This window comes from Lepidochelys kempii, chromosome 13 (genome assembly GCF_965140285.1).
Source record: "Lepidochelys kempii isolate rLepKem1 chromosome 13, rLepKem1.hap1, whole genome shotgun sequence".
Lineage (NCBI taxonomy): Eukaryota > Metazoa > Chordata > Testudines > Cheloniidae > Lepidochelys > Lepidochelys kempii.
This window is the reverse complement of record NC_136392.1, coordinates 25,068,151-25,089,311: the sequence shown is the minus strand read 5'-3', so window position 1 is coordinate 25,089,311 and position 21,161 is coordinate 25,068,151. Positions and strand designations below refer to the sequence as shown.

The following is a 21,161-nucleotide window of genomic DNA, read 5'->3' as shown; positions in this document are numbered from 1 at the left end:
GTAATAGGAATAGGATGAAATTTAATAGTGAGAAGTGTAAGGTCATGCATTTAGGGATTAATAACAAGAATTTTAGTTATAAGCTAGGGACGCATCAACTAGAAGTAACGGAGGAGGAAAAGGACCTTGGAGTATTGGTTGATCATAGGTTGACTATGAGCTGCCAATGTGATATGGCTGTGAAAAAAGCTAATGTCGTCTTGGGATGCATCAGGAGAGGTATTTCCAGTAGGGATAAGGAGGTTTTAGTACCGTTATATAAGGCACTGGTGAGACCTCACCTGGAATACTGTGTGCAGTTCTGGTCTCCCATGTTTAAGAAGGATGAATTCAAACTGGAACAGGTACAGAGAAGGGCTACTAGGATGATCCGAGGAATGGAAAACTTGTCTTATGAAAGGAGACTCAGGGAGCTTGGCTTGTTTAGCCTAACTAAAAGAAGGTTGAGGGGAGATATGATTGCTCTCTATAAATATATCAGAGGGATAAATACCAGAGAGGGAGAGGAATTATTTAAACTCAATACCAATGTGGACACAAGAACAAATGGATATAAACTGGCCACTAGGAAATTTAGATTAGAAATTAGACGAAGGTTTCTAACCATCAGAGGAGTGAAGTTTTGGAATAGCCTTCCGAGGGAAGTAGTGGGGGCAAAAGATCTATCTTGCTTTAAGATTAAACTCGATAAGTTTATGGAGGAGATGGTATGATGGGATAACATGGTTTTGGTAATTAAATATTCATGGTAAATAGGCCCAATGGCCTGTGATGGGTTTTTAGATGGGGTAAGATCCAAGTTACCCGGGAAAGAATTTTCTGTAGTATCTGGCTGATGAATCTTGCCCATATGCTCAGGGTTTAGCTGATCGCCATATTTGGGGTCGGGAAGGAATTTTCCTCCAGGGCAGATTGGAAGGCCCTGGAGGTTTTTCGCCTTCCTCTGTAGCATGGGGCACGGGTCACTTGCTGGAGGATTCTCTGCTCCTTGAGGTCTTCAAACTACAATTTGAGGACTTCAATAGCACAGATAGGTGTGAGGTCTTTTTTAGGAGTGGTGGGTGAAATTCTGTGGCCTGCATTGTGCAGGAGGTCAGACTAGATGATCATAATGGTCCCTTCTGACCTAAATATCTATGAATCTATGAGGATCAGTACAAATTGGCAGGACAGAAAAGTTCACATGTCCGCTTGTAAGGAAACAAGATAAATGTCCCACTTACTTTATCAAGTTGATCATTTTATTGTGACAGAGAAGTAAATTAGATTATGGTAAATATGTTTCTAAGGCCTCTAAGAGATCTAAGGCCTTGGCCCCAAATGCTCCAGGGCTCATTGTTTCGTGAGTGTATTTGTGAGGTACCTGCTGTCATGTGTTGCCTTTCTGTGGACAGCAGGCATCTCCACTCAAGTATGCTAGAATAAAAGGTTCTTTGCATCCCGTTCGACCCATGGGTTATACAGAAAGCAGCAGATCTTGGCTGGAGCAGGGCATGCAGAATTCTGGAGACTCCTAGCTCTGTGGCATGTCCTCTTAGACCCTGAAAAGGGAGCTCTGCTGGTGGAATTTCAGGCAGGCTAATTCCCTGGTTCTGTGTTTCCCTCCTTGTCTCTTCCGAAGGTCTTTAGCTTTGTTCAGACGCTAACAGGTTGCGAGGACCAAGCCAAACTCTTCAAAGATGAGGTAAGGGGAATGGGGCTCAGTGCGTCGGTGAGGGGAACAAAGGAAGCCCATTTGCAGTTGGAGGGGGGTGGGAGAACAGGCTGCCTACATGGTTTCCTGCCACCAGCCTTTGGGACTCTGCCCTGTTGCTGTTAAAGCAACAGTCCTTGAGAGCATTTGTTTGGGATAGCACCAGCGGCCGATTACAGCAGAACCCACTGATAGTGACCTCAGACGTCTGTCTGACTATCGTGCACATAAGGCACCTCATGGATCTATTCAGATATAGTCAATAGATAGATCTGGTGACACTCCACGTATGGGGCAAGTCTAGTCCCCTGTGAATGGGGTCTTGGGGTAGGAGAGCTCCAAGGGGTCTGTGGGGGAGCAGAAGCAGAGCTGCTCTGTAGGCAGTGCTGCAGCCTTCTCCCAAAAGGCCGATGGGTCTGCTTAGTCCCAGGTCCACCACCCCCTCCCTCAGTTCCTGTTGCTGGATCTCTGTTACTGGGGATTACGTGCCCAGCTGGAGTCCCACATCCCAGGCTGTGTTTGCAGCTCCAGTGGTTGCAAAGATTTTGACCCACACACGGAGCACGTCTGACCCAGACTCATTGGCAGAGAGAATTACTCAGACACTTGTGCAGAGCTGCTGGGGCCGGTTGACTCTGGATGCTTCAGTTGCTAGAAGCACCCCACCCTGTCTAGTAGATAGCTGCATTTTTACCTTCTGTGGCACCATTTTCCATTGCCACTTACCAGCCTCCTAGTGTGATGTGGCTGGGGAGGAGGCTGGGCTTTTCACTGAGAAGAGGCAGGATCATATGTCCCGTGCTTGTAACATCCCTAGCTAGTCCATCCCAAGAGCCACCTTTGAAGGGCATGAAGGGCTTTGAAGGGCATGCTTCTTGTTTGAGCACACAGCCCTGAGGGGTGGGAGTGGGGATGGGCAGCTCTGGAATCCAGATTTCCCGTGAGCATGGTGTACATGCTGGACCCACCCACATCTCTCCTGCAGATGATTGACGGGGAGGCGTTCCTTCTGCTGACACAGGCCGACATCGTCAAGATTATGAGCGTCAAACTGGGCCCAGCACTCAAGATCTACAACGCCATCCTCATGTTCAAAAATGCCGACGACACCTTAAAGTGACCATGCCCCACAGCCTGGGACTGCCCTCAGCACTGCAGCTGCCAAGTTGTCTGTCTGGCTCACTGGAGCAGAGACCTTCCCCACTGCAGCAGTTGTAAAATCCTGCACGCTCCTTCTCTCTCTGAGTCACCTTCTCTGTCCTTGCACCAAACCCATCTCTTTCTGTCTTTCTCTTCCCCTGCCCTGTTACACTTCTCCTCCGGCCTGGCGGGGGAGCTCCAGTCGGGGTACTGCTGACCAGTGCTCTCTCCCACTGATGCTTTTAAAAGGACAGAATGCGGATTTGAGATGGGATGACCCCCCTGCCCTTCAAGTGCTTCTGACTGACCCTGTTCCATAGGATGATGTGTGTGTGTGTTTCAGGACCGATGAGGTACCGGAGAGAAGGTGTGGGGGCTGAGGGATGGTGGTGCTGCTCAAGAAACCAAGATCAGAAATTTTGGTGATCTCATAAGAAATAAGCTGCCTGCACACACCCCTTCTCTCACATACGTGAGCACACACATGCTCGTTTTAGAGGAATGACTCATTTTCCCTTTTCTTAGCAATTGAAGAGAATTTTCCCAGCATATTTCACTGCGTTGGGGGTGGGTATTTAATGCTCTTTCAACGGGACATTCTCAAGTAGCTTTTGATAACATTCCATTTGTTTTCTCTCCAGTTTTTGTGACTCTCCCTTTGAAGCTGGGCAGTAACTTTGCTTTGCCCCTGCCCTGGTTCACCTTTGCCATGAGGCCAACTTGAATTTTCTTCCATTTCCTTCTGTTTCTCATGGGGAACGAGTCCATAGTGCTATTTATGCTGCAGATCTCTTTGCTGCTGGGGGAGTCAGTGTTTTATTACTATTTATTATTTGTGTTGCAGTAGCAGCTAGGAGCCCAAGTCATGGACCAGGACCCCACTGCGCTAGGGGGCTGTACAAACACAGAACGCAACAATGGTCCCTGCCCCAAAGAGCTTACAGCCTAAGTATAAATATACCAGCCACGTCAGCACAGCTCTGGGAATAAGGCTAGTCAGTTAAGTTGTACCCACTCTGCTGGATAGGTGGCTGCTCTGCAGCACAGACATCCTCTGCAGAGGTAGAATGGCCTTTTCCTTTCTGTCTCAATGGTGGGGTTTTTATTTTCAGATCTTAGCAGCCCTTCGCCATCGAACTGTAAGAAATTCAAGGTGGGCCAAATTTTTGTCCTTAGCTACTTGACACACATCTCCCTAGGATAAGACTTGCGAACTGCTTTTTCAAAAGACAATCACCTGCTGGTTATTAACGAGACAGTCTCTTGGGATTGGCTAAGAAAAGGTCAGTGCAGGGTGTGTGATGGCGTGCGACCAATTGCCTTTACTCCAGCCACGTAAAAACTTCCTGAAGGACCAATCAGAAGAGGTGTAGGCTGGACAGGGGGACCACAGTCCCCAAACCACGCTCTGTCAGGTTAGAAACATTTGCATTCCCAAGATCCGCAATTCCTTAAAGGAATCGACCTTTTCCTTTGCTTCCCTCCCCTCTCCCCAGTCATTGAAGACAGGGATGAGAGCTCCTACCATATGCACCAGCAACATGTCTCATAGCAACATGGCATATGAAGTCCACTTTCATGTACATATGGGTCAAATTCATGCTAGGCTTCCCATGGAAATGCAGCATTTTGACTCTTTTTATTATTGACTCTTTGGGGTCACATTTGACCTGCCATTCCAATGTTTGCTGCTTGCTATTCATGAGAGATTTTTACACAATTTATGGGGTTTTTTTGTAAGCGTTTGGGTATGTTTCGCAAGTTCTCTTTCCTTCCCTTTCATTTTCTTCCATCTGTTCAAATGCTGCCATATGTTCATCTGCGGGGAGAAGCGAAATGGGAGGAGAGGAGTTGTGGGCTCTGGACCCAATTCTTCCATAGATGCAGCCTGATCCTCAGCAAATGGTGCCAAACCGGCCTCCACATCCAAAGAGGACCTCTTCTCCTGGGCTGTTGTTGGTTGGGAGGAGAGGAAGATGAGGAGCGACCTTGGGATACAAACATGGCTTCAGCTTTGGGACTCTCCATATCAACCTCCCCTGACATATTTCCAAACTTCATCCTGAACTCAAGCAAGTATCCTGATTAGCTCGTTATATCCCCGTACAAGGCTCAGTCAGTGTCTTTATAGGAAGCATCTACTGCAGAGAAAGAAAGGAAGAAGTCTCCTGTTCTCATCACCTCCATCTCAACCTGCTAAGTGACTACATTTGTCTTTTAGCTAAAGGTGAGCTAAACAGTCATTGTGCTGGCTGAATGCCAGAGGGGCACTCTGGGTTTGGCACTCGAACGGAGTGTCAGATGCCTGAGTTGTGCTCTGCATTTGAAGCTACAACAAAAGATCGAGTGATTGGTTCCTGTGGAAGCTGTTCCAGTAAGTGGGCCCATTTTGAAGGGAACAGGAGCTGTAAATGTCCACCCAGGATTGTCTCCCTAGAATCTCAATGGCCAATGAGATTAAATCTCCTGTTCTATTACTGAGACACTGGGTGATCTGTTCTATTACTGAGACACTGGGTGATCTGTTCTCTGGCTACCTGACACCTTACAGACTTTCAGCTGGATTTCTGGGCTCCTGTGAAACTAACTTCCTGATTCCTGCTGAGACTGTAGGCTGTAGCCACCTGAGAGCTCCACGGCCAAACTGTGTCCATCCAACCCTTTCATACAGCTTCTAGGAGATTTACCTGAACTGCTTTTTTACATCCTTGCAGTGTAACCTGGGACACAGACCGGACTGGACTGGTATGCCCACCTGTAGGAATGGTCTCTCAGGGGGGATTTTCTCGGGTCAGAGCTCTCCAAGAAGATGATCCTCACTGGAAATGTGAAGTGAGATAGAGTGTGTGTCTGTGTGTGTGTGTCTGTGTTAATGACAGCGTTCTTATGTCACGCTCGCTTAGCTGCTGCCTCAGCCATGAGTCCATTCCCCTCTTGGGTTGACTATTTCCTGACCTTTGAGGTATGAAGCTTCTGAATTGGTCTGGGTGAGAGAAATACAGATTTTGTAGACGGCCAAGGGCTATGTACTGTTAAAGCTTGTAACGTTTTTTCTTAAAAAGACAAAAACCCAAAGCAGTGTGTGTATGTGAGAGAGAGCGAGAAAAATCTATTGATGCTATTTCCTCTACTGTTTGTCCAACTCTGTTTTTTGTGGCACGCTCTTTTCACTGGAGGGATGTGGTTCTTGAGATGTGAACAGCTGGCCATGTGGCAGCAGCTGGATGTGGGGGCAGAAGGACAGCCCTTCCCTGATTGGAACTGGTTGGGAATTATCGTCTAGATGTTTTTTTGTCAGAAAACGTTGACTCAACAAAATTGAAACTTTTGGCGGGAACATACCAGGTCTGATTAAACTTTTGGCGGGAAGGTTCCGGAGGTCCAGGATGGAATTTCTGGTCAAAACCAGAGAGAGACCCCAGAATTCCTTATAACCTCCATTGCTAGGATACACATGGACTTGACCCTGGATCTCCGATAGCCCAGCTCAGTGCCCTTGCTATGGGGCTACGGCCTATTCTGGAGGCGGGGGCTCTCTCTCTTTTTTGAGAAGCTCTGAAAGCTCTCAGTTTTGTCCCAGTGCAGAATGGAATTTTTTTTTTTTTTTAAATCTTAAAAACTGGATGGGCAAAACATTCCCTGCCCAGCTTTCTCCCTGACCCCGATGGGAGGGCTGAGAAGGAGGAGCTTTATCCTCTGTTTTGAACGCCTCCTAAAAATCACTGTCGGCCTCTGCGGCGCGTTCGTGCCAAGATCTCCTCCCTGTTTTAAACTTGTTAGAAGCTTCACCAGCTGCGGGAGCCTTGAGGCCCATGCATAGGAAAAGCTAAAGCCCCCGCTGAGGGTCTCAGTCCTTAACCTCCCAACAGACCAAATTTCTCACGGGTGGCACTCTCTGAATCAGTAGAGTTTCACTAGGGATGAGCTTGGCCCAGGAGTGTTCTCAGCACTCCTTTTGTGGGAGGCTAGAGCAGCTAAAAATGTCTCAAATGGACTTCTGAGTTGCAGTCTCTGGCTATGCCTGCCCATCCTGAGGGAAGCAGAGGGAAGTTGGTGGGCCTGGGACCTGGTGTGGCAGAGGTGGCACAGAATTATCTGCTGGGGCCAGGTAGGACAATCAGCCAGTCCTTCACCCCTGTGACGGCAGCAAATTCCCCTCTCACGTTATAGCCCCCAGTGACCGTTGTCGTCTGGTGCTGACAACAGCTACGTTGACTGTGATTGTGACACTCTGCTGCCCTGGGAAGGCTGCCAGCATTATGTGTGAGCTCAGCCAGGCGGTGGGGTTGGCCCCTGCCCTGGTTCTCATTCCCATAATCCCCATGCCAGCCCAGCAGCCAGGCCCGTGGGACAGGAGAAGAGCACAGTCCGCACGCTTCTAGGATTTGTACGACTTTTACTAGATACAAAGTGTCGCTGGGAGCAACTCTCGCTTCTGGAGCAGCCTGGTAGAACATGGGCCGGGAAGGGGGGGGCTGTTCTGGTCCTGTCCAGAAAGTGTCTGCCCAGTGTCCTGAGGAACTCTCCAAGTCAGCAGGGCTGACTATAGGATTTTGGGGACACTCAGTCTCTTTCCCCCATTTCCTTCCCATCCCTTTTCCTCCTTTATTCTCGCCCCCTCCCCCCTGCCTCCATGTGAGGGGATGGAGAAGGGAGCAGCAGACCCCTTTTCCGGATTCCCATGGCAGACAGAAAGTCTGATGCCCGGTTCTTTAATGACAGCCTGTCAGCTAGACAGCCCATCGCTCTTCCCTTGGCTAGCCTGGAGATAGCAGAGGGCCTATCACCACATGGACAGCCTGAGGCAGGGCCGGTTGGAGCAAACGGGACCATGGACCTCAGTGGGGTTTGGATCAGGCCCCTGTAAGGCAACACGGTCCCATGTCCAATTCAGGTCTGTTCCCAAGAGTGGCGGTGTCTCTTGATGGTGGGTTGGGTGGTGGTTCTGCAGATCAGGAGGTTGGGAGGAGCAGCTGTCAGCTGTCAGGCTGGGATTTATTCCTTCCCAGTCACACACAGGTAATGGGGCAGCATCTTGCTAAAGTCAGAAACTTTGGGGGTGGGGGAACAGACTAGCTTAGAACTCGGGGGGGGGAAATGGGGTGTCCCATCTTTTGTTTCTTTCCAGAACTATGAGAGCCAAGCTATTTCTGCACCAACTTCAAGCACTTTTTAAAAAGAAAATAAATCCAAATTGTCCAGGAGGTTAGGTAGCTAGGAGAACTCAAGGAGAACCTTTGGACTTGAGTGCAATGGCGGAAATCAAAAAGAGGAGGAGAGAGCCTTTGGAAGCCATTACTTGGCTGGCTTTTCTTCTTCCTGTTGTCATAATTTCTTGGGCTGACGGTTTATCCCGCAGTGCCAAGGAAAGGGTACTAGTAGAAGGCTGCAGCCTGGTTCTACCCAGCCCCCCCCTTTATTTTGGGGAGTGGGGTTTGCTGTTATTTGGTTGGGGGGAAAGGGGCTTGTGTTTTGGAAGGGGTGTGTGAATGACAACAAAGCTTTTTTGCACTTTCATTCATTTTGCACTCATTTAATTTCTGGTTTTGTTTTTGGGGGATTGGCACCTTTGTGTGTGTGTGTTTTCATGACGAAATACTCTCGTCGTCGCTGGTGCAGCTATTCTGGAACTTTGTGTCCTGAGTATACAGAGGATTAACAAACAAACAAATCAAGATGTGATGTGTTTTTGTCAGTGTTTTAAAATACAATAAATCAATGTGAGCGATGGAATTATACAAAGCTGGTGCCTGGTTATTAATTCTTAGCCCACGTTTGGCCCTTTTCAGTCAGACCTCTCCAAGTGCTCTACAAAAGAAGGTAAGTGTCTTTATCCCCATTTTGCAGAAAGGGAAACCAAGGCTAAAGAGGAAAAGTGATTTGCCCAAGGTCATATAACAGAGCTAGGAACAGAAGCCAGGTCTCCTGACTCTCAGCATAGTATGCTGTCTATTGGCCCACGCTGCCTCTTACTGCACAAGGTGCTGATTAAGACAGACTAATGCACAGCTCCAGCCATCAATTAAAATTTGGCCAGGAGTGCAAAGACCAGGCACATACCACATGAAGGACAATGGTAGATGAAGTCCAGGGCCAGAGGCTGATCTCGGTTATAGCACTGAATGACATGGAGTCGCTCTGGATTTGCACCATTGGAATACAGCAGAATTGGTCTCCACGGGGGGCAGAGTCTCTCTTCACCATTTCTGGCTGGGGCAGATGCCCACTGGAAGGCTGTGCAGAAGTCCTGTAGGGTAAGGGGAGGCTTGACTACAGGAGGGGTGGCTGATCCATGCCCGAGGAGAGAAAGGGTGCTCCAAGCCTAGGGGAGCCCATGAGATGGTGCAAGGACAAGAAAGGGAGCAGGCCACAAAGGCAGCAGAGAGGAATGAAGTTCCCCATCTGACCCCATCCCCCTGCCCCTCCAGTAGCACAGCCAGAGGGGCTGGTAGCTCAGGGCTCTGTCTCCTCAGCAGCAGAGCCAGAGGGGAAGCAATGCTACACAACCCCTCTGCCCCCTGGTTGCTCTTGCTTCTGGGCAGGCTCTCAGCCTACCTTGCCTCACCTCAGGCTTTTGGCTTGGGATTGTTTGGGGAGGGATTTCTTGGACCAGCAGGATGAGCTCAAAAATCTCAGAGGTGCCATGAATGCCGTAGTTGGCACAACTGCCAAAGGGCCAAGGAGAGGCAGGTCTGGGTGGAGAGACTGTAAACCCCACTGCTGCCGAGGAGCCCCCATCTCCCATCAGTGAGCTCTGCAGCTCCTTCTCCGTTTGACCCTGTGAGTCTGCTTGTCTCTCTAATATCCCGGGACTGATACGGCTACAACTTCACCGCCAACATCCAGCTGGGGGTGTTTCCCCTTCAGGCCAGAGTTCTTGTCGTGCCTCAGCTGCTGTGAAGGAAGGGTGGGGCAGGGCGTCGACACATGGCTGTGGAAAATTCCACTCTGCCTGCAAAGCCACAATACCATGATTCATACCAGCCCCTTAATGCCCCCAGCACAGGCGTTGGGCATGAGAGATCTTTAAGCAACTGCTGAGCTGTCTGATATGATAAGATCTCCTTTGCATACCAGCATCTGCTGCCATGTTCAAGAGGCGCAGACAGAAATATCTGTGCAAGGTTAAACAGTGTCCTAAGGGCCAAGGCAACCACTGATTCGCTCTGTGAAGACAAAACTTCTGGCATCCGGCTTTCTTACCAGAGGAGAGTTCCTATTCCCCAGTAATCTGTGGCAGCAGGGGATACAGCCAAGTCTGACCGATTCCAAGCCTTGTAGAACAAAGCATGTACAGTCCATCTCTGAGAGGGGCTTAAGCTGCCCCAGAGTTCGGGGTGCTGGGATCCAGCACCTTGATTCAGTGCATTAGAGAGTTAGGACTAGCTGCAAAGTCCAGCCTTCCCCAGCTGTAACCGGTGTCCCTCAATTGGTTGGCTCCCTGCTGTATACTGCCCCCAAAAAGTACTGTGTCCTTGTAGCAGATTATAACGAGAGTTGGTCGGGAGTTTTTTGATTAACCGTTTTTTTTTTCTGAAAAAAAGCAGATTAATCTAAACCTAAGCTGTTTGCGAAATGGGTTTTGATGAGTCTCCTGACTTGTCTAACTTTTGAGAAAAAAGTTTCAAAGTTGTTGAAAAGTCCTGTTTTGACATGTTCAAGCAGAAAAGTTTTGGGGACTTTTTCTAGTTGAAGCCACTTTTTGTTTTGAAATGTTAGTTTTGTTTTGTTTTTTAAGGAACAACTTCAAAAACAAAACAAAATGTATTGAACATGATCAAAGCAAAATGTTTTGATTGACCTGGATGGAATTTTTGCAACAATTTCTGTGATGTCAATTTTTGTCCCAATTCAAGATGGGAACTTTTTTTTGACATCTCCAAAATATTCCCGACATGGGAAAGCCATTTCCTGCCAAGCTGTAATTGTAACATACAGCCAGGAGCTGGAGACACCAACTTTTCTGGTGGGAAAGCCTTTTATGCTCCCATTCAGGAGTATCTTTATCTCCATAGAAACTACACCAAATCCTCACTTTTTCATGGTTCTTCATACACCTGTGACGATTCCATACAGGGCTGCAGGAGGCTTGTAGGGGGCTATAAATCGCAAGGCTATTAGGGAGCCATGAGAAAAGGAGAATCCAGCATTTGATGGGGACCTTCACTGATATCATCCCACTTCCATGTTCCAGCTGTTAGCAGATGGATTGTGTCCGGATTCAGGACTTCTGACATTCCCCTGCCGCTCTTGCTGCCAGCGTTTAGCAGAAAGAAAAGGAGGACTTGTGGCACCTTAGAGACTAACCAATTTATTTGAGCATGAGCTTTCGTGAGCTACAGCTCAAATAAATTGGTTAGTCTCTAAGGTGCCACAAGTACTCCTTTTCTTTTTTTCGAATACAGACTAACACGGCTGCTACTCTGAGACCAGCATTTAGCAGGTGCCACATGCCTAATTACCTCAGCTTGTGCCCAGCATGTGACCTGCCTTCAGAAAACAAAGCACTTTGTTCAGACCTTTTTCACTTCTTTCCTCTGTGATGAGCTGCCCTCTAATTCTTCAGCAGGAGATTTGTCCTCACACACCCCCTCCCCTCCCCCCGCGTGGCTCTCCGGGACCTCTTTGTCCTCGCAGAGCAATGGCAGGGTAATAATTTACTTCCTGGCATAGGCCACTCCTTGAGAATATTCCTTTGACCTTCAGACTAACTCACCAAAACAAAAACACAGAGAGGTAAATAACACCCTTATGCAACTGGTACTAGTTAGCACACTTGGCTTCCTCCAGTGCTGCGTGACTGGACAGCTCTGCCTGCTTGACTGTCTCCTTTTGGCAGGTAACACTTTGGTTTATCTACTTATTTATTCCCTGGTGGTCCCTTATTCTGGGGCACAGAAAGGAGCTGGTTTGAGGGAAGCCTGGTCCTCGATCATGGACTATCCCATACAGGGGTGTCAGCAGGCAAGGTGGAACAATTTATAGAGTAGGGGGTGCTGAGAGCCATTGAACCAAACAGTAAACCCTGTATATAATGGAAACCACTTCAAGCCAGGGAGTGCTGAAGCACCTACAGCACCTATGGGTGTCAGAATCTAGGGCCAGAGAAGAGTTGACTTTGGGGAGGGCTGGCTCTTGGGCACAGACTTGTTGCTACAGGGGTGGCAGCAGCAGGCAGGAGAGGCTGATTTCAGAAGCATGCTTGTTCCCCTCTTCAAAATGATCAAACTCTCAGCAATACTGAATAGAGGTGGGAAAAGCTGCTTTGGTAGGGAAGGTTTCTCTTGCTTTGAAGAGTGGTGTCGGGCGTTCTCTCTCCCAGAAGGGAAGAGCCACCATGCGCTCAGAGTAGCGGTTTCCTGTCACGTCCCCCCATCACCCTCATTGTTTTGTCTGCCCCTCAGAGCTGATTTTTCCAGCATCCATTTTCAATAAGAAGCAGCCAGAGGCATTTTATGTTATACAGTATGTGTAAATTCCTATTTAAAAACCAGAAAGGGCAGGGATACCTGGATACAAAGCTAAACTCCCAGGGCAATACAAACCAGCCAGGGCCAAGAAAACCAAGCCCTTAAGCCATGACAGCCAGGGCTGTGTCTGCACTAGGATTTTCAGCTGGCTCCCTCTCAGCCCCTCTGGAACTGGTGCTCAATTGGTTGTCCCGCTGGTGTGTGCAGGGTGAGTGGAGTTCAACAACACCCCCGCCCTCCCATTTTAACCGCACAGCCTCATTCTAACACTGGCACCATGAGTGAGTTCAACACCAGCCCACTGGAGAATAAGGGGGACACATGTTATCAAGTACAGCAGGGGATTGCAGCACAGACAGACACAAGTATTCTACTTTATTTCAACAGCTAGCAGCAGGGCAGCAAGCTGTCAGGGTTGGGGGTTTAACCCCTAGTGGGGCTTACTCTGCACTTGGGATAATGGCTTTCGTCAACAGTTTAAGCATTGCTTGGTCCAATCTAGACTGGTCAGCCCAAGACTGATCCCTATAGACATAGGAACATGGATAACGCCAGCCTGCAGCAGCCCCGCAGTCCATCTAGCTCAGCATCCTCCTGCTGACAGCAACCATCACTAGCTGCTTTCCAGAGTGACAGATCTTTGTGTGTATGTGTGTGTTGGGGGGGGGGGGGGATTAAAACATCCTTCCCCATGCCTTGTGAGTTAGAATGGGCAGAGTCAGACCAACATCCTCTCCTCTGATGGAGGAGTTGGCGCCCGTGCAGCATGGGGAAGGGATGTGGCCAGTAAAATGGCAGATCCCCTAGGTCTGCTCTGCTGCATGTGAGAAGCACCCTGAGGTTTAGCAGAAAGGAAAGGGAGTGGGCCCAGCTGGAATTTTGAGACGTGCTCAGCACCCTCAACGGGGCCAGGTTTTTAGCAGATAGGGTGCTGTGAGCTTTTTTGAATATTTGCTCATAAGTAGCATTGTAGCAACCTCAGGGTGCTGAGCCCTTCTGGAATATCTGGTCTGTATGGTGGAAGCTGAGCACTTGTAAATCAGGTCCTGAGTGCTGCTGAAAGGCTGCCCCTAGGTCCTTTTCTTCATTACTGTGATTGAGCTGGAGTTTTGGCCTTGTGCAGTGGCCCTTTGAATTAGGTTATTTAAAAAGGTGTCCCACGCAGTGGTGGGGGACGACGACATTACAGCTGGGTGCCCCAATTTTACATTTTTCTGCTGAATGAAGAAGGCCTGGAACCTTTGTTAAAAAATCTCCTGCATTTTACATTAGCAGTTCAGATCTTATTTACCCTGAAACCCTATAGAGAAATAGAAAGCTATTGATTAAGGTCAAACAACTGTGCAGGGGGGAGGCAGATTGTTTAAAATTCTTTGTTTGCTTACTTTTGTTAATATTAACATTAAGCCAAACACCTAATAAACACTTGGAAGAAAGAAAGTCTTTGTGAAAACATTAACAGCACTCCTTTAATTAAGGTTTGAGAAATCTCCCACTATTAATGTGAGATCTCCAGGAAAACCAGGGGGCACCAGATTTTTGATATTCCTGATATTTTAAAGGTAAAACAAAATAGAAAATAATACTTTAAAAATCCCCACCCATCAACAAAAATCTGCTCAATCATTCTTATTCCTCATAAAGAGGGAATATCCAATTTTTAAGAAATTACCTTGCTATTCTATTATATATAGGTTCTTATACCACCCTTAGCACTGTAGTATCTGAGCATCTTCCAGAAGCGCATTAAGCATTTGTAGGTCATCTTTTCACGGCTGGCTGCAGGTAACTTATCTTGTATGCTAAAGAAATGTGTATTAATGTTGTTTGGACCATGTACATACTGGTTCATGTGGGCAGTGTCGTTCCGCTCAAGACTGTGATACATTTATAATGATGATGGTTATTATTATTATATAAGTGAATGTCTACAGACTGCAGTTCTCTATAAAACAGCCTCTGAAGGAGTGTGCACAACATTTGGAAGCGGATGTGTGTGAGTGTGTACGTGCTTGTTTCTGTGTCAGGGGATGTGTACTCTACAGAGTCTACACCGACATAGCCATGTTGCCATAGCTATGCCAGCATAACCCTGTCGTGTGGATGCAGCCGTCCCTGATGGAAGCGGTTTTTCCATGTAGGAACACCTTGTGCCTGAACACTGGTAGCTACGTTGGTGAAAACATTCTTCCATGGATATAGCTGTGGCTACACTGGGAGTTAGGTCATCAGAGCTATGCTGGTCAGGGGTGTGGTTTTTAAAGACCCCGCACCAAAGTAGCTATGTTGACCTTGCTTTAAAATGTATGAGTTGTTTATGTATGTGAGTACTTCTCTGTGTGGGGGCAGGGGTTGGGCTGGACTGGTTTGGATAGGAACAGATGTTGCCTCCAACTGTCTTGCAGTGGAGAGAGGTAAGCATTCCTAGTACAGACATGGCCTCAGATGGCAATCCTTACAAATTAACCTTTTCCTGGCTCTTTACCTGCTAGGCAGGTCTAATCCTTTCAAGGGGGTCTCAAATGAATACAACAGCAGGAGTAAATGTGGGTCTAATGAGGGAGCAGCAAAGAGATACAAATTCCCAAATATGCACTTAATCTGACAAAATACTTACCCTGTGTTATGAGGTAATAACAGCTGATTGCAGACCCATGTGTTGTGGTTGATAAACGCCCCAGGGGGTCCAGAGCTCACTCTTGTATGTGCCAAAGTTGTGTCCCAGTGCTCACTGATACCACATGCAGTTCATTTAAGAATCAGGGAAAGGTGAGAGGTTTAAAATCTTTTAAGAATCACTCTACCAGTTACATCAGGGCAACACCGTTGGCTTGGATGGAGTCACACGGCACTTTAAAAGGCACTGGGTGCTTAGCAGCTGCTGTCTGAAACCTGGCCTGGTTTATAGCCCGGGGAACAAGAGGGACCCAGTGTCATAAGCTGAAAGCAACTCTCATCTAGGTCAGCTGCTGCCTTAATGTCAGAAGAAGAAGTTGGCTGTTTAATATTTAATTGCAATGTTTAATCATTAAAGAGCCTTGTTCCTCTTCTGACAATTAAGTCGGTATCAAAGGGGAAGAAGGCATAACACATTTTCTCACCTTCGCTGCTGCAGGCATGGCAAAAACAATATAATTCCTCAGCAAGAAAGCCTGTCTGTGAAGACACGGTTTATAACTCACTCCTGCTTATTAGGCCTTGCGCCATCATGGGGCCTTTCCTGATTTTGGGCTGGGAAATGGGAGCTCAGGGGCCAGAGTCACTCCTGGGGTAAGTGGAGGTAATTCCCATTGAAACCAAAAGGACTGCACCTATTAAAGCCTCTGAATTAATCTGATTAGTTAATAGGCCTAACTCACCCCAGGTGCAATGCACTGAATTGGTGAGACTGTAGCGAAGATCAGAGTGGCCCAGTTGTGTGTGTACATCACACTGGAAATGAAACGGTCAATGCCATTCAGTAGCCTGCACTTTGTAACATGACCAAGGGCTGGATCGGCCCCTAGTGATTGCTCTGAGTTAAGAGACAGGTTCACCCCTGGGCTGGCAAAGGTGCTAACCCAGAGAGGAGAGGCAGCTCATGCCTTGCCTATTCAGTGTCTGTTGGGGCCAGCACGGCCCCACAGCACAGGCTAGGACTGCTTCAAGGGCCTCTGTGTGACTTTGTGAGAGTACAACACTGCCAGGGAGCTGGTCTGCCCCCGCCACACCCGCTCAAACTTCTTACCGACCCCTGGCCTGCCCTGCTTCACCTCCACTCTGCCCTGGAATTTGCCCCAAGCTGGCAGAGTTGACCATGCACCAGGCACAGAGGACCAAGCCCTGGGCATTATGTCTGCCCTATGGGCCGGCCCCTAGCTGGCACAAAGGGGCACCTGGGGACAAAGCCAGTAGGGCGGTGGATGGGAGCGGTCTTCTTTCTTACCCGGCAGCTCCCAGGCAGGGAGGTTGCAGAGACACCTGCCCACTAGCCTTTCAGTCATGCAGGTTAGCAGCCCTCTGTGGCTGGCTGGCTGGCTGCTGCCTCAGGGAACTGCTACCCCTTCAGGAGTGTGGCCAGTTCCCAGCTCCAGGCTGACTCTACAGAAGGGAACCGGTCCTTATAATCAATACACAAAAATAGTTACTCATGCTTCACTGATTGTACATTGCACTTACACCATTCTTTTCATTTCCACCGGGCCGTACAAACAGCGGGGCCAGCCTGATCCTTGGTGCAGTCCCACTGAAGTCAGTGCATTTGCGCCAAGGATGAATTTGGCCTATTGACTAATCAGAGCAATTAAATACTCAAGTCCTTACCAGGTAACAGAAAAGCCCAGCCCCATGGATTTACCAAACACATTGTAAACCTCTTAACTTGTCTGGGAATCAATCAATACCCACTGTGATGTTAGGGGATGGTGTCTAGTAAAGGCAGCCTCTTGGGCATGCTCCTGAGACCAGGAGCTAATGTTCTGAGCATGCTAGCGCATCTCTGGGCACGTGCTCTGCTGGCATCCAGCCTGTGTGACCTGACCTTCATCTTCACAGGGGAAGGCCAAGAAACCGCACAGCTTCTGCGAGCCTCCCTGCCGGACGTCTACCTGCCTCCTGGACCCCGAGGAAGCGGAGCCTACTCACCTGGTGCCAATTACTGAATTGCTAGCAGAGTTTCTCAGGCAGCGTGCATCTCTTTGGGCTGACTTTATGCCCATGCCCCGGCCAGAGACCCCCTCCACAGCACTGGGGAAGACTAAGGGTAATGAACTTGACCGGTACATATCTTAAAAGTCAAGCGACTCTCCGGGCCTGACTGTGTGAGCTGTGGGGTTCCAAGCTGCAGGGTGGATGAATTGGCGGGGAGAATGAGGCTGGGAATTGCCTCCCACTTTAGTATCAGGGCTGGAAAACAGGTGGCCGACGGGAACTGGGCCATGATGTGAGTTGCTTTTAGGGGCCCTGCATTAACCTCAGCAACTCACAACCCACTGTCCCCCAGACGTCTGACCCCAAGCCCATTGACGTCAATGGGAGCCCCCTGACTTCTCCAAAGCTCAGCGGTTCTAGGCAGTCACTTGACTGGCTTTAAGCTCAGCCCTGCAGTTTTTCTGTGACCTGACATAATGTCGACCAGAGGGAGGGTTGTAATATTGCTAGACATTGAAGTCTGGACAGTAACCTCACAGCTGTATTGGTTGACTCTGCAAGCAGGGCTGAACTGTGCAGTTCGTGGGCTGTAGCTTTATAATGCCTACAGCATGGGATGGACTGCAGACAAGGCCTTTCAGTCAGGTCCTATGGCTCTCCGAGGCCATGACCTTAAATGGCAGCACCAACGGCCTTGAGTGTGCCTCAGCTCTCTCTGAGCTGGAAGCCTGTGGCCCTGAACCCTGGCACGTGCCTACATTATGGAGACTATACTGGCATTTCCATCAGGGGTTTCCATCAGGGTAAGAATGCGATTGTCCCAAATGATGAAGCATGCTTCTGTTGACCTAGCTGTGTCTACTCAGGGTTATGCTGGCATTGCTACACAGGCCAGGGGTGTAGCTTTTCACGCCCCTGTGCTGACATAACTTTCAAGAGTAGACCAAGACTAAGGATCTGGCACTTCATTGGCAAAACTTTTGTCGTTCAGGGGTGTTACCCCCCCCCCCCCGCCCTCCCTGAATGACAAAAGTTTTACTGAAAAAAAGCGCTGGTGCGAACAGCTCTCCTGCTGACAAAGCTGCTGCCACTCGTGGGGGGTGGAAGTTTTTTGTCTGCAGGAGAGCTCTCTCCTGCCGACAAACAGCAGCTACGCTGCGCGGCTTTTAACGGCATGGCTCTGTCGCAAACAGCCTCATAGTGTAGCCATAGCCTTAGTGTTAAGGACCTAGTGAAACCTGCCCTGGGGTCAGACTGGCAATGCCTCTTCATTGGGAAGGAGGAAGAGAGCAATCTGGATTGGATTTCTGGGAGCAGCTGAAACAGATCCTGAGGCCTGGTCTACACTACAGTTAGGTCACCGTAAGGCAGCTTACGTCACCCTAACTCTGTAAGCGTCTACAGTACAATGGTGCGCCTGCTGATGTAAGTTGCCCACTACACTGACCTAATAACGCCACCTCCACGAGAGGCGTAGTACTAAGGTCGATGTTAGGGCAATGCAGTGTCCCTCTACACACTGCATTGCTTACATCGTCTGTTGGGTGCCAGCCCTACGCAGGGCTCACAGGTAGAACCCCGCTAGCTAGGGGAGCCCCCACCACAGCTGGAGCCCCCAGCCCTGGGGCTGTCAGTCCCTGGCAGTGGGGCTTCTGCTGTCAGTGCCCCACACATTTAAGCCAGTGGATGTGCTCTGGTGAGGACATGCACTGCTGACAGCAGGAGCACAGCGTGGATGTGAACCACCACTGTAATTGCTGCGGTGGCTGTATGTTAACTTACCTTAAGTCAACTGATTTTTGTAGTGTAGACATGCCCTGAGTCATTGGGCAGCGTTCTTTTAGTCCCATTAATTCTCCCTTATGTAAAACTTTCCTGCTTCCTTTATCCCACTTGTTGGCAGGAGACTATCTTCACAGAGTCCTGAGTTCCCATTAGTTCCTAAAGAGCCAAAAATTCCCCCTTGCCCATTGTTTTAGGAACCCCTCTGGCTTTCCGCTCTTTTACCCTAGTCTTTTCTTGTGCTCATTTCCTTCCTCAGCTTTGGGAGAGGCTAATCCTGCCTCCCCAGCCTTTGCTCACCTGGAGTCACAGTTTCAGGCATCTGTGCCTCATTTGCACCTACAAGGTGAGCACAAAAATGGCGTGTGTGCATGTGCAAAAGGAGCATGCCTTTACAAGGGATTTGGCATGGCCTAGTGATTAGAGCAGGGGAACTGGAGTCAAAGAGAAAAAATCAGAAGAGCATAAAAGTATACACAGAAGGGAAAAAAATCACAATTAAAAATATGTAATGTAAAGGCTTTTGACTGGATTAATTTCCCAAAGTTGGATGCAGTGGAAGTGCCTTTGTGTTTATCCCTTTCGGATTAGTTATACTTACAGTGTTAAGGCCAGAATTATGATTGCACCTACAGGCCTCTTCCCTAGAGCAGGGTCCCCTTGTGCTTGGTGCTGTACGCACGGAGTGTCAGTCCCTGCCTCAAAGTGCTTACAATCTAAATAGACCAGAGAGTCAATGGAAGAGAGGGCCCAGGAGTACAATCACCATTTTCCAGACTGTTATATGTTTACACCATTACACCTTGCAATTAGCATGGGCTGAAATTTTTCTCTCCAAAACATTTTTTTGACAGAAAGTGGCTTTTTGACAAAAGAGATTTTTTTTGTGAAAAAATAGATGTTTTTATCAACAATATTGGGGTTTTCATTGGGGGAGGGGGAGGAAACCAGAAAATGTTGATTTGAAAATGAAACATTTTGGTTTTTTGGTTGCTGAAAACCTGAAAATGTTTGGCTTACAGTTTTGTGATTTTAAAAAATGGAATTGTTTTGAATAAAAATTTAGACAAAAAGTATGTGTTTGTCAAAAATTTTCATGGGAAAAAATAATCATTTCCTGATCAGCTGTAATTGCTGTAGATTTTTAGCTAAGAACTTCCGGATTTGATCTCATGGGAATAAGAAAGGTTCAAGCAATATGATACTGCCTTTCGCTTCTTACATGATAAGCAGCAAAATATTTAACAATGTTGACATTTAAAGTATCGTTGTATCTGAGTTATCCCACTTTCAAATGAGGGGGGCTGAGCACTATTGTTTCAGCCACTCTTCAAACTCAAGAAGAGGTTGCTATATCAGTTATACTTGGGTCACTTATGGAAGGTTTTTTTTTTCCTAATGAAAGCTGAAACTCTGGAGGAAAAAAAATCATAATTCTGTCCTTGCCCACACCCCAATTAGACCTTTTATACTCTCTGGGAGAGAATGTCTCCTACTTTGTATTACAAAGTGTGATCCTACTCCCATTGAGTTTATGGGCATAGTATCACACACCCTTGATGCTTTGATGTCTCCAGTATTCACTTAGCATTTTATATTAAAAACAATGCAAAGCACATTATTATAGGATGACATTCTCTGTCACCTGAGAGTAGTAGATTTTATTGGCAATGAGAGTGGAATCAATGGGAAAATGTTTATTTTTAATGAAATGGGAGAAGATGGGTAGCCCCTTGATAATGGGTATTTCCCCCCTCTGCTTCTGCTTTGTTTCTGTTACATCAGAAGATTATTAACTCTTTCACTGCATGCTTATGGCAGCAGTTTATCTCTCTCTCTCTCTTTCTCGGTGTGTGAATTTACTGCAGGTGAAAAGTGCCAGATTGATAGCCCTATACATTGAAATCATCCCTTTTTTCAGAACTCAGGTACCAGCAAAGGTAGTAACTGTGTGTGAACTCTTCCTCCAATGCACCTCCAACCTGAGCTGGAAGCACTGCTTCCAGGGCTCTGTCTGCACTACAATGTGTAGTTCTTAGCTGATGTGTGACCCAACAGCATTAGCAGTTGTGGTGCAGACAAATCCGCAAGGGTAGGTTAGTCCCGTACAGCATTTAACCTCTCTCCCAGGGTGCTAGCTGTGAACGTTTTGTGATGTGGGCACTTGCCGCGGAGGCCCAGCCAACTCTTTTCATACATGCCACCAAACAGCCACCTGCAAATAGCAGCTCAGTCTCCTACGCAGTCGACCTAGTAACCTACATGGTCCATCTGCGGCTTTAAGAGAACAGCCATTCGTTTATAAGAGCGTCAGGAAGTCCTCCCAGATCTAAGGCCTCGTCCTAGTGGGGACTTCAGCCGTGAGTTGCCAGCCAGAGCTACACCAGAGCAAACCCCTCCGGTAGACAAGCAAAGCAGCTAGCAGCCACAGTTTGCGGTGGTGTAGG

At 48.0% G+C, this 21,161-nt stretch overlaps 2 protein-coding genes across 8 annotated transcripts in view; both read left to right on the top strand.

Moving 5' to 3' along the window:
* L3MBTL1 (L3MBTL histone methyl-lysine binding protein 1) overlaps positions 1-8,558 on the top strand; it is a 67,855-nt gene extending 59,297 nt beyond the window's left edge. For both annotated transcript variants that reach the window (XM_073309817.2, XM_073309815.2), the window contains exons 21-22: positions 1,622-1,684; positions 2,679-8,558. In XM_073309817.2, coding sequence (XP_073165918.2) covers positions 1,622-1,684; positions 2,679-2,813 — 198 coding nt within the window. In that variant the 3' untranslated portion in view covers positions 2,814-8,558. The remainder of the gene's footprint in view (positions 1-1,621; positions 1,685-2,678) is intronic.
* A 2,974-nt stretch (positions 8,559-11,532) lies between these two features.
* Positions 11,533-21,161, top strand: part of SGK2 (serum/glucocorticoid regulated kinase 2) — a 35,630-nt gene continuing 26,001 nt past the window's right edge. For 3 of the 6 annotated variants that reach the window (XM_073309819.2, XM_073309824.2, XM_073309823.2), the window contains exons 1-2: positions 11,587-11,672; positions 16,837-17,044. In XM_073309819.2, the coding sequence (XP_073165920.1) occupies positions 16,993-17,044 (52 nt within the window). In that variant the 5' untranslated portion in view covers positions 11,587-11,672; positions 16,837-16,992. Of the gene's footprint in view, positions 11,673-16,836; positions 17,061-21,161 lie in introns of all 6 variants that reach the window. The other 3 variants (XM_073309820.2, XM_073309822.2, XM_073309818.2) reach the window with 3 other exon arrangements.